At 36.4% G+C, this 13744-nt stretch overlaps 1 protein-coding gene across 2 annotated transcripts in view; it reads left to right on the plus strand.

The window, feature by feature from the left end:
* ANKFN1 (ankyrin repeat and fibronectin type III domain containing 1) overlaps positions 1-13744 on the plus strand; it is a 365709-nt gene that overhangs the window by 193418 nt on the left and 158547 nt on the right. Inside the window, exon 4 of one of the 2 annotated variants that reach the window (XM_033183583.1) lies at positions 11239-11440. In XM_033183583.1, the coding sequence (XP_033039474.1) occupies positions 11239-11440 (202 nt within the window). Of the gene's footprint in view, positions 1-11238; positions 11441-13744 lie in introns of those variants that run through there. The other variant, XM_033183581.1, reaches the window with a different exon arrangement.

Genomic DNA, 13744 nt, shown 5'->3' on the forward strand with positions numbered 1-13744 from the left:
TATTTCTGTCTTTAGGTCTCTGAGGAATCACCACACTGTGTTCCACAATGGCTGGACTAATTTACACTCCCACCAACGGTGTATAAGTGTTCCTTTTCCTCCACAACATTGCCAGCATCTGTTATTTTTTGACTTTTTAATAGTAGCTGTTCTGACTAGTATGTGATGGTATCTCATTGTGGTTTTGATTTGTATTTCTCTAATGATTAGTAATGATGAGCTTTTTTCGTATGATTGTTGGCTGCATGTATGTCTTCTTTTGAAGAAAATGTGTCTGTTCATGCCCTTTGCCCACTTTTTTATGTGGTTGTTTCTTGTAAATTTGTTTAAGTTCCTTTTAGATGCTGGATATTAGACCTTTGTCAGATGTATAGTTTGCAAAAAAATTCTCTTTTACTGTAAGTTGTCTGTTTACTCTGTTGATAGTTTCTTTTGCTGTGCAGAAGCTCTTTGGTTTAATTAGATCCCACTTGTCAGTTTTTGCTTTCGTTGCAAATGCTTTTGGCATCTTCATCATAAAATTTTTGCCCATGCCTATGTCCTAAGTGGCATAGCTAGGTTGTCTTCCAGGGTTTTTTAAATAGTTTTGGAATTTACATTTAAGTCTTTAATCTATCTTGAATTAATTTTTATATATAGTGTGAGGAAGGGTTCCAGTTTCAATCTTCTGCTTATGTCTAGCCAGTTATCCCAGCACCATTTATTGAATAGGGAATCCTTTCCCTATTGTCTTTATCAGTGTTGTCGAAGATCAGATAGTTGTAGGTGCACAGTCTTATTTCTGGGTTCATTATTCTTTTCCATTGGTCTATGTCTCTGTTCTTGTGCCAGTACCACACTGTTTTGATTACTGTAGCCCTGTATTATAGCTCAAAGTTGGGTAGTGTGCTGCCTCCAGCTTTGTTCTTTTTGCTTAGGATTGTCTTGACTATTTGAGCTCTTTTTTGGTTCCATATGAATTTTAAAATAGTTTTTGCTAGTTCTGGGAAGAATGTGAATGGTAGTGTAATAGGGATAGCATTAAATCTATAAATTGCTTTGGGCAGTATGGCCATTTTCAGGATATTGATTCATCCTATCCATGAGGATGGAATGTTTTTCCATTTGTTTGTGTCATCTCTGATTTATTTGAGCAGTGGTTTTAGTTCTCCTTGTAGAGATCTTTCACCTCCCTAGTTAGCAGAATTCCTAGGTATTTTATTCTTTTTGCGACAGTTGTGAATGGGAGTAGATTTCTGTTTTGGCAGTTGGCTTGACTGTTGTTGGTATATAGGAATGCTAGTAGTTTTGGCACGTTGATTTTGTATCCTGAGACTTTGCTAAAGTTGTTTATCAGTTTAAGAAGATTTTGGGCTGAGACTGTGGGATTTTCTAGATATAAGATCATATCATCTGCAAATAGGGATAGTTTGACTTCCTGTCTTCCTATTTGAATGCGCTTTCTTTCTTTCTCTTGCCTGATTGCCTTGGCCACAAATTCCAGTGCTATGTTGAATAGGAGTAGTGAGAGAGGGCATCCTTTTCTTATGCTGGTTTTCAAGGGGAATGCTTCCAGCTTTTGCCCATTCAGTACGATGTTGACTGTGGGTTTATCATACATGGCTCTTGTTATTTTGAGGTGTGTTCCTTCAGCACCTATTGAGAGTTGTTAACATGAAGAGATGTTGAATTTTATCAAAAGTCTTTTTTTCATCTATTGAGATAATCATGCAGCTTTTTTTCTTTAGTCCTGTTTATGTGATGAATCACATTTATTGATTTGCATATGTTGAACCAACTTTGCATCCCGAGGATGAAGCCTACTTCATCGTGGTGGATAAGCTTTTTGATGTGCTCGTGGATTCAGTTTACCAGCATTTTGTTGAGGATTTTTGCATCAATGTTCATCAAGGACATTGGCCTAAAGTTTTCTTTTTTACTGTATCTCTGCCAGGTTTTGGTATCAGGGTGATGCTGGCCTCATAGAATCAGTTAGGGAAAAGTCCCTCCTTTGCAATTTTTTGGAATAGTTTCAGTAGGAATGATACCAGCTCTTCTTTGTACATCTGGTAGAATTCAGCTGTGACTCCATCTGGCCCTGGGCTTTTTTTGGTTGGTAGGCTATTTATTACTGCATCAATTTCAGAACTCATTATTGGCCTCTTCAATGATTCAATTTCTTCTTGGTTTAGTGTTGGGAGAGTGTATGTGACCAGGAATTTATCCATTTCTTCTAGATTTTCTAGTTTATGTGCATAGAGGTGTTTATCATATTCTCTAATAGTTGTTTGTATTTCTATGGGGTCAGTGGTAATATCCCCCTTATCATTTCTGATTGTGTTTATTTGAATATTCTCTCTTTTCTTCTTTATTATTCTGGCTAATGGTTTATCTATTTTATTATTTTTTTCAACAACCTTACTCCTGGATTAATTTATCTTTTGAATGGTTTTCCATGTCTCTACTTCCTTAAGCAAAGCTCTGATTTTGGTTATTTCTTGTCTTCTGCTAGCTTTGGGATTTGTTTGCTCTTGGTTCTCTAGTTCTTTTTGTTGTGATGTTAAGTTGTTAACTTGAGATCTAACTTTTCGATGGGGGCACTAAGTGCTGTAAATTTCCATCTTAACATTGCCTGAACTGTGTCCCAGAGATTCTGGTACATTGTATTTTTGTTCTCATTAGTTTCAAAGAACTTCTTGATTTCTGCCTTATTTTAATTATTTACCCAAATGCCATTCAGGAGCATGTTATTCAATTTCCATGTAATTATATGGTTTTGAGTGAATCTCTTTGTCTTGAGTTCTAATTTGATTGCAACGTGGTCCAAGAGATTGTTTGATATGATTTCAGTTCTGCATTTGCTAAGGAGTGTTTTACTTCCAATTATGTGACCGATTTTAGAGTAAGTACCATGTGGCAATTAGAAAAATGTATATTCTGTTGTTTTGGTGTGGAGAGTTCCAGTGTTCCAGTGTTGAGTTCTGGTCATCTTTGTTAATTTTTTGTCTTGATAATCTGTCTTATATTATCAGTGGGATGTTAAAGTCTCCCACTGTTACTGTGTGGAAGCAAAGTCTCTTTGAAGGTCTCTAAGAACTTGCTTTATGAATCTGAGTGCTCCTGTGTTGGGTGCATGTATATTTGGGATAGTTAGACCTTCTTGCTGAATTGAACCCTTTACCATTATGTAATGTCCTTGGTTTTTGTTGTTGTGGTTGTTCTTTGTTGGTTTAAAGTCTGTTTTGTCAGAGACTAAGATTGCAACGTCTGCTTTTTCCTGTTTTCCATTTGTTTGGTAGCTTTTCCTCCATCCCTTTATTTTGAGTCTATATGTGTCATTGCTCAATGCTTTATCTTTCTTCATGTGAATTTGTATTACTATCTAGTGTCCTTTCATTTCAACCTGAAGGAGTCTTGTTTATGTTTATTGTAGAGTAGGTATAGTATCAAAATTTTTGTTTATCTGGCAGTATCTTAATTTCCTCTTTATTTTTGAAGTGTCATTTTGTTAGGTAGAGAAATTCTTGACAGTCTTTTGTTCATCACTTTGATTATGTCATACCACTTCCTTTTGGCCCCTTTGATTTGTGGTGAAAATGTTAATCTTATTGAGGATGCTTTGAATGTGATGAGTCTTTTCTCTCTTGCTATCTTTAACATTCTCTCTATGTCTTTGGCTTCTAATGGTTTGATTATGATGTATCTAGGTGTGGCTCTCCTTGAGTTTATTCTACTTAATGCTCATTGAGCCTATGGATACATACTTAAATTGGGGGATATTTTGGCCATTATTTCTTCATACAGCCTTTCTATACCTCTCTTCTTGTCCTGGGACTCCTATTATTTGTATGTTGGTACACTTGACAGTGTTACAAGGATCACTGCACTCTTCGCTTTTCTTCATATTTTTTTCACTCTTCATACTGGATAATCTCGATTGATCTGTCTTTATGTTTGTGATTCTTTCCTCTGCCTGCTCAGATCTGCTGTAGAGTATATTTTTCATTTCAATTAATGTACTTTTAAATTTTAGAATCTCTATTTGGTTCTTGATTTGTTTCATAATTTCTATCTCTTTATTATATTTTCTATTTGGCAAGACGTCATTCTCACAATTTTCTTTAGTTCTTTGGGTATGGTTTAATTCTTTGAACATATTTAAAATAGCTAATTTAAAAGTCTTTGTGTAACAAGTCCAGCATTTGGGCTTCTGCAGGAATCATTTCTATTGACTGCTTTATTTCCTCAGTATAGGACATAATTTTTGTTTCTGTGCATGCTTCATGCATAGTTTTCTTGAAAACTAAGCGTTTTGTTAATGATGTAGCAACTCTGGAAACTACCCCTCCTCCCCAGTGTTCATTGTTGTTTAATGATTTTTTCAGAATTAAATTTGTAAAACCTGTATTTTTTTTGTTATATGTGGCCACTGAAGTCACTACTTGGTTAACTTAGTGGTGAGTTAATGATTGAACAGAATTTCCTTAAATGCCTAGAACTGATAAGCATCCTAGTTTTTGCTGAAGAGCTCTGTATGTGTGTGTTGAGGCACACCTTCAGTACTCAGCCAGGCAGCTGAAAATACCACCTTAGTCTTCACTTCCTGCTTGCAGAGCCATGAAGTCAGAGAGAGATGAGATTTTAGGGTGTTTTCAGGTCTTTTCTGAGCATGCTCCCAGCCCTGTAGTCTGTTAGATTCTCAGGAAAATGACAAGAGTTTTTCAAAGCCCTCTATGGACATCTAATTCCCCATCTAACATAGTTAAATTATTGTTAAACAATTACTAATCTTTGTTTTTGGGGGAAAAAAAAACCCAGCAACAACAACAACAAAAAAAAAAAAAAAACAGAAGAAAAGGCTATTAGCCCTCAGTAGGCTCTAAGTCAGAGTGATTAAAGATAAGCCTTGCAAGTAGGGTTTTCTAGAAAACCCCCATACAGGTCAAATAATGACAGTTCTCTGGAAGTGGTGTTTTAAAGGAGCTACAACCCCATTCTGCCCCCTTCCAGTGGCTGACAGGTTACTGTTTGTTTGTTTGTTTTTTAGTTTTACTTTATGTTCTGGGATACATGTGCAGAATATGTAGGTTTGTTATATAGGTATACATGTGCCATGGTGGTTTCCTGCACCTATCAACTCATCATCTAAGTTTTAAGCCCCGCATGCTTTAGGTATTTGTCCTAATGCTCTCCCTCTCCTTGGCCACACCCACCAACAGACCCCCGTGTGTGACGCTCCCCTCCCTGTGTCCATGTGTTCTCATTGTTCAACCCCTTATGAGTGAGAACATGCAGTGTTTGGTTATATGTTCCTGTGTTAGTTTGCTGAGAATGATGGCTTCCAGCTTCATCCATGTCCCTGCAAAGGACATGTTTTATGGCTGCATAGTATTCCATGGTGTATATGTGCCACATTTTCTTTATCCAGCCTATCATTGATGGGCATTTGGGTTGGTTCCAAGTCTCTGCTATTGTAAACAGTGCTACAATAAACATACATGTGCATGTGTCTTTATCGTAGAATGATTTACAATCCTTTGGATATATACCCAGTAATGGGATGGCTGGGTCAAATGATATTTCTGGTTGTAGATCCTTGAGGAATCACCACACTGTCTTCCACAACAGTTGAATGAATTTACACTCCCACCAACAGTGTAAAAGCGTTCCTATTTCTCCACATCCTCTCCAGCATCTGTTGTTTCAGGACTTTCTAATAATTGCCATCCTAAATGGCATGAGATGGTATGTCACTGTGGTTTTGATTTGCATTTCTCTAATGACCAGTGATGATAATCTTTTTTTTCATATGTTTTTTGGCCACATAAATGTCTTCTTTTAAGAAGTGTCTGTTCATATACTTTGCCCACTTTTTGATGGGGTTGTTTGTACTTTTAAATTTTAGAATCTCTCTTTGGTTCTTGATTTGTTTCATAATTTCTATCTCTTTATTGTGTTTGCTATTTGGCAAGACATCATTCTCATAATTTTCTTTGTTTCTTTGGGTATGGTTTAGTTCTTTGAATATATTTAAAATAGCTAATTTAAAAGTCTTTGTGTAGTAAGTCCAGCATTTGGGATTCTGCAGGAATCATTTCTATTGACTGCTTTATTGCCTCAGTATGGGACATAATTTTTGTTTCTGTGCATGGTTCACACATAGTTTTCTTGAAAATTAAGCATTTTGTTAATGATGTAGCAACTCTGGTAGTCTTATAAATTTATTTAAGTTCCTTGTAGATTCTGGATATTAGACCTTTGTCAGAGAGGCAGATTGCACATATTTTTCCCCAATCTCTAGGTTGCCGCTTCACTCTGATGATAGTTTCTTTTACCGTGCAGAAGCTCTTTAGTTTGATTAGCTCCCATTTGTCAATTTTGGCTTTTTTTGCAATTGCTTTTGGTGTTTTAGTCATGAAGTCTTTTCCCATGCCTATGTCCTGAATAATATTGCCTAGATTTTCTTCTAGGGTGTTTTATGGTTTTGGGTTTCACATTTAAGTCTTTAATCCATCTTGAGTTAATTTTTGTATAAGATGTAATGAAGGGGTCCAGTTTCTGTTTTCTGCATATGACTGGCCAGTTTCCCCAGCACTATTTACTAAATAGGAAATCCTTTCCACATTGCTTGTTTTTGTCAGATTTGTTGAAAATCAGATGGTCGTAAATGTGTGGTGTTATTTCTGAGGTCTCTGTTCTGTTCCATCGTTCTATATATCTGTTTTGGTACAAGTACCATGCTGTTTTGGTTACTGTAGCCTTGTAGTATAGTTTGAAGTCAGATAGCATGATACCTCCAGCTTGGCTCCTTTTGCTTAGGATTGTCTTGGCTATATGGGTTCTTTTTTGGTTCTAGATGAAATTTAAATAAGTTTTTTGTAATTCTGCCAAGGAAGTCAATGGTAGCTTGATGGGACAGGCCACTGGTCTTACCATGAATGTAAACTGTTAGTTTCCAAGACTGCCACAGACCTGGAGAATATGGGAACAGGGCAAGTTAGAATGCCACAAAGCTTGCTGTTCTTACTAAATTCAGCCATTTTTCTTGAATAAAGACATCCTGGATTGCTGCAAGCCTTTGGTTAACTTCCCAGATCCCGAAAAAGTTAATTTTAGCCATTTTTCTATGGTTCTCTTTGCTTTTATAGAGAAAAGGACTTTTGGAGGTCCTTTCTCTGCCATTCCCATTGACATACTATTTTTTTTTTTATTTTCAATCTTTATGTGAAATGTTTATTTAGGTGTGCCATTTGTAAATGGCTTTTTAGGAATTCCAGTTGGAGAGTCTTTGTCTTTTATTAGGAAAAGTAAACTTTTGAATATGTTGTGAGCACAGATATATTCAACCTATAGTTTTGGTTCTGGAATGGCAGGCCCAAATGAATTCTGATACTGTTACCTACAATCTCTGTGACTTTTGGCACCTTATTTAAATTCCCTGAGTTTATCTCATCGTTTATGAAAAGCCAATATTAGGACATTAACCTTATGACTTCATTTTACATTTTCTGTTTATTATGTTTTTTATTTTTTAATTTTTAAATTATTTTAGATTAATCTTTATTCTACCCTTCCCTCTAATAGTTTGAAGTTTCTACTTCCTATATCTGTTTTGTTATATGTTACTATAAACAAACATATAGAAGTCTCTACTTGAGTACATAAAATTAATTTCAAGACATTATTTAAAACAAGCAATAAAACTATTTAAATTGTTATGATATACTTTGATGTCTCTATTTTGAGAAAGATACTTAATGTAATAATTTCTACTCTTTATTGAGTGGATACTATGCACAAAACAGAATAGGTACCTTTCATTTGTTGATAAATTTTCACAACTCTAGAAAAAAAGAGTTTTGATAAATGTCTTTTGATAAATGATGAAATAAACTCATAGAATTTACATAAGATTCCCAAAGTCACATAGATTGCAGGTAACAATATCAAGGTTCCAATTGGGCCTGCCAAATTCCAAAACTAAAGCTACATTGATTTTCAAATGCTTGTCTCTTTCCATAAGGGTAAAAATTTAAGAGTACAATTTGTTGGGAGGGGCATATTTGTAATAACAAATAACAGAAAGTTGTCTTTCTCACCATCTTATCTGACAAAATTTTAAATATAGAGTAGAAAAAGAAAACATAATGATAGAAGAAGCTAGAAGAGTGGAAACGGCTACAGAATAGCCTGGAAGGAAGGGACAGCTGGGGGAGGATGAGAAGGAAGTCAGAGAGACAGAGAAAGTCAACCTATGTTGACTGAAGGGAACAGATGGGAGATGAGCAAAGACAAAAGGGGCCATGTGGGTAGGTGTCATCAGTTAGAGGGCAAGTAGCTGGAATTTGATCAATAGACAAGAATTTATTTACTGGACTTCTGGGCATTGTGGGAGATACAAAAGAATGTAGAGTTATTTTGGGAACAATAATGATGTAGAGAAAACAGATGGCTTGAACTGGGGCATTAATGCTGAAGGAAAAAGCTAGAGACAGAAGGCAGAAAGAAGGAAGTTAAGGCAATCCGCATGTGAGCCAGCTTGCATATGAATCTGGAATTTTTGTGGGAATGGAAAAAAATAAGTTAGAGAAAACCCTCTATTTGCTATTGAATCAACGGTAAAGGATTTGTAGATGAAGAAAAAAGATGCCAAATCACCTTGCTTTCCATTTCTACTTTTGAGAAGGTTATTAAAGATTTATGAAAACATGCACATACATATACGTTACAGACAATGCATTGCATCATCCTTCCAAATGTAAATATGTCCATTTAGCTAAACCTGGGTAGGGCCTCCTGGACATCACTAAGACTGACTAAGTAGGACCACCTTAAAAGGATCTAGGAAGTATTTTTGTCTCGAAGGAAATTGCAGACAAAACTTAAAAGGTGCCTCAGCAAAAGAAACTATCGTCAGAGTGAACAGACAACCTACAGAATGGGCAAAATATTTGCAGACTATGCATCTGAAAAGGTCTAATATCCAGCATCTACAAGGAACTTGAACAAATTTACAGGAAAAAATAACAACCCCATTAAAAAGTGGGCAAAGACATGAACAGACTCTTCTCAAAAGAAAATATACATGTGGCCAATAAACATGCAAAAAAGCTCAACATCACTGATCATTAGATAAAATCCACGATGAGATATCATCTCACACCAGTCAGAATGGCTATTACTAAAAAGTCAAAAAACAACAGATTCTGGCCAGATTGTGGAGAAAACAAAACACTTTTACACTGTTGGTGGGAGTGTAAATTAGTTCAACAATTGTGGAAGACAGCATGGTGATTCCTCAAATACCTAAAGGCAGAAATATCATTTGACCCAGGAATCCCAATACTGGGTATACACCCAAAGGAATACAAACCGTTCTATTATAAAGATACATGTATGCATATGTTCACTGCAGCACTATTCACAATAGCAAAGACACAGAATCAACCCAAATGCCCATCAATGATAGACTGCATAAAGAACATATGGTTTATATACACCATGGAATACTATGTAGCCATAAAAAAAATGAGATATGTTCTTTGTAGGGACATGGATGAAGCTGGAAGCTATTATCCTCAGCAAACTAATGCAGGAAGAGAAAACCAAATATTGCACGTTCTCACTTTTAAGTGGGAGCTGAATGATGAGAACACATGGACACATGGTGAGGAACAACACATACTGGGTCCTGTCAGAGGTTGCGGGCTGGGAGGAGGGAGAGCATCAGCAGGAATAGCTAATGAATGCTAGGCTTAATACCTAGGTAAAGGGATAATCTGTGCAGCAAACCACCATAGCATACATTTACCTATGTAACAAACCTATATATCCTGCACATGTAGCCATGAACTTAAAAGCTGGAAATCAAAAAAAAAAAGAAAACAAACAAACAAACAAAAAGCCTGAGGACATTTAACAACGTAATGAAAATGAATCTCCATTTCTTAAAGTCAAAGTGAATCAAAGTTAGTTTGTGCTAGCAGACATGGAATCCAGTTCAAAGGCATGAAGATGAAATTAACTTTCTGGGTAGTGCTCTAGTATATTAAATATAATAGAATCTCGTATGTGCACTCATTTATTCTAAATTATCTATTGAATGCCTACAACAACAAAAATATTAGATACTATGAGTCTTCCTATATACTAGGCTCCTAAATATTTAAAGTGATAGGAATTTACACTGATTTGATCTTTGTAAATTATATAAATGTACTAAATTATCACATATACCCCAAAATGTGTATATTTATTATGTACTAATTTTAAAAATTAAATTTAAAACATTTGAGGGGAAGTGGTGAGAAGGCAGTGACATGCTCCAGAGAGTGCTGGGCCTGGTGCATCAGAGGCTCTACCAGGGAGACACTTTGCACAGAATTACCTTGACTAGTTATTTCATTCATTCCTTTGTTCATCCAATACATATACACCTGCCAGGCAGCCACAGCCTTGATAGCATCAAAATTTCAAGATCAATACCCAAATTAATTGTGGGTGGCTTTTGAATGGCATGGCTGATCTGGAAACTGACTTCAGGTGTGACATTGGTGGGGATGTCGTTAGAGATTTCTGAAACAACAGTCAAGTACTAATTGAAGAACGCCAGTAGTGAGTGCTTTGGTGGACCCCATCCACGGTATCTGAGGTGAGCAGGGATGGGCCTATGGGTACAAATTCCCCAAGCTTCTGAGTACTGGGATAATTCGCCAAACCTCAGATGGACAGAGGACAGATGCAAGTTAACTGCTACCTCAAGAAATTGGGGCTATGCAGAAGTTAACTTGTGTCTGTCCATCTGAGACAGAGCCACACTTTCTTATATACCCAACAGAAGCCAGCATCTAGGGGCATGTAAGTAGAAAACTCCCAGTTGTATATACCCAAGAGGAATTGAACAGACCCCCTAGGTTACAGAGAGACACTTCCTCACTTGGGATAGAGAAGTAAAGACTTGAGTCGAGGTTCAATCATATATATGTCTGTATGTAAATGAATATGTTTATATAGTAAATGGAGGTTGTCATTTCATTCCTGCCACCAATTAGCTCTGTGGCCATGAATAAGCTACTTCCTCCCTCCGGGTTTCAGCTTTCTCATTTAAAACATTAAAAAGTGGGGTCTGATAATCTCTAAGGTCCCTACCAGCGATAATATTGTATTGGGATTCCAGATACTGACTGGAGATGATAAAATTATATGTCACCTTACAATTTGTGGTGTAAAAGATATAACATCAGACTTTCCTCTTCTTAGGAATTGTTGTGTGAAAATGACCCAACAAATGCAAAATTTACATCTCTGTCAGTCAAAAAAGCATAGTGCTCCCTCATCTCCCAACGCAGCCAAACGCCTGTACAGGAACCTCTCTGAGAAACTGAAGGGGAGCCACTCTTCCTTCGATGAGGCCTATTTTAGGACAAGAACTGATCGGCTGAGTCTCAGGAAGACCTCAGTGGTAACGAAACCATTTTTATTCTTGTGTCAGTTTGATTTATTCAGTTATGTTTGGGTTTAAGTATATTCTAAGATGATTTACGTTTATTTCAGAAGTTGATGCTTGCAATTTTATAAATGCTGGAATAGAGTCAGGTAAGGCAGTAACTGCACATATTAATGTTTTTAGACAAAGCCTGAGTGATTGTGAGCTGTTTCCCTTTCTTTTTGTTTCTTTTTCTTCTCCCTTAATTTTTATTTCACTACTACACTAAAAAATAAATAAACCTCAAAAACTAGCAGCTTGACAAATATGAAGTCTCAGGTTAAATGGGCTTTCTGAGAGTTCCAGTGTTCATTCAAATAATAATATTTCTGATTTCTTATGTATACCACACATTCTTTCCAAAAGCATTCAAAATAGAATCCAAAGAATGCACATGTATTATATGATAGACAAAGAAAGAGAGAGAAGAGGAAGGAAGGAAAGTAAAGGAAAAATGTAAAAAAAAAAAAAAAAGAAAAAAAGACACAAAACACACACACACACAAAAGAAAACTAGGAAAAGAAAATATTGGATATAAGAATAAAAATAGATATATCAAAAAATCTAGGCAAATAGAGTACCTGTACCTGAAATTTATCATTACATTCATCTCTGAGTTCCCAGAAAGTCAAAGCAGAAAAAGAAACACAATTGGTTATAGCATCCCATCTGTTGATAGCTAAAAATGTCTCAGTCCATCAGGAGAAATGAATATTCACCTGTTGCTCAGTCCTCTGGACCTTGTAGATGTCATAGTGAGTTATGTAATCGAGAATGGCATAAATAGTGGAACTGATGATGTTACAGACTTTCACATATAATAGTTTCTTAGAATGGCCCTCAGTAAAAGCTGAGAGCATAATATTAACATGCTCAGCAAGGGGATTTTTGCAGGGAGTAATGGCACCATTTGTTTGCTCTTAAAACAGAAATGAGTCCTAGCCTTTCCAGATAGAAGCATGCCAAAGTTTGCCAACAAAAGCTTGGAGGAGGAAATGACTTAAGAGTGAGAGTAAATATGGCACATGAGAAATTAGGAATACTAAGAGCCAAAAACAAATACATGACTGTGGATGGGGTGGCACTTTAATTTTGAACTCATTTGTTTTCTAATATGTTTTCTAATTTCAAGCTCATCTTTTTGGAGGACTTGGCTGTGGTTAAATTGGGGCCTAAGCATCAGAGGCTCTTCAGTTTAGCAGATTGTGGATAAAACACTTTACCATTCAGCAGATTGTCTTGCAGCAAAGAAAACTGCATACCAAAATAGCTTTATTCCCTGGGTCCCCATTGTCAAAACAAGCATTTGCATAATAGCTTTGTATTTTCCTCAAATTTCAATTTTGTGTTATGTACTCAGCTAAAGCTGACCTGCAGCCTTTGATAGGGAGAATTGATTTTTAATGAGACTAAAAATAAAACCTGACCACCTGAACATTTGGTCACTGGAGATCTTCCACATGTTAATCAGGTGATTCCTATGCACATCAAAACCAGTGGTATTTCAACTCTTTTAAAGACCAACCAACTCTTCGTGAAGATACCAGATACATGTGTAAGTAATACGTGTGTTGGTCTTCTCCCACATGCTAAGAAATATGTACCTAAAAGAATTCCGGAATTCTTCTCTTTTGTTTACTATTAATCCTTTGAAAGAACTTTTCAAAGGAACCATATTTTCTTAAGTGATTTTTTTCTGTAAGTGAACTGTATTCCACAAATATTCAACTCTAGTCCCATGAGGCCCAAAACCAATTTGCCATCCAGTCACTGAAACCCTCCCTGAACACTAACACTTGGACCCCTCATCTCAGGCTCAGAAACTATCAGCCCGCAGGCAGCGTGGAGCTAGTAGATATTTGGAAATACGGAAGTAACATGTAACATGTATATTTTAGGAAGATTATTCTTGTATCAGTATAGAGCGAGAACTGGGGGAGCCCAAGACTAGCAGCAGGCAGGTCATTGCCATGGTCCAGACACAAGATGACAATGTAGAGGCTGGGGATGGGGAGGGAGGGAGTGAGTTTGAGGAAAAACAGAACAAGTGTACTGTCAATTCCAAGCCAGCCGTAACGGCTACCTTAACATTATCTATGCCAGCATTTCTCAAACTGTGCTCTATAGAACACCATTCCAGGAATAGTCAAAGCAAATGCAATAAAAGACATGTTAAAATTATTAAAGACCTGAGGAAGCCTACAGGGAAATAATGGGGTACACTTGGTTTAATTTAATGTTTATCAAATTGATTTGACCACATGCTATTTTCTTCATAG

This window comes from Trachypithecus francoisi, unplaced genomic scaffold (genome assembly GCF_009764315.1).
Source record: "Trachypithecus francoisi isolate TF-2019V2 unplaced genomic scaffold, Tfra_2.0 Lachesis_group20, whole genome shotgun sequence".
Lineage (NCBI taxonomy): Eukaryota > Metazoa > Chordata > Mammalia > Primates > Cercopithecidae > Trachypithecus > Trachypithecus francoisi.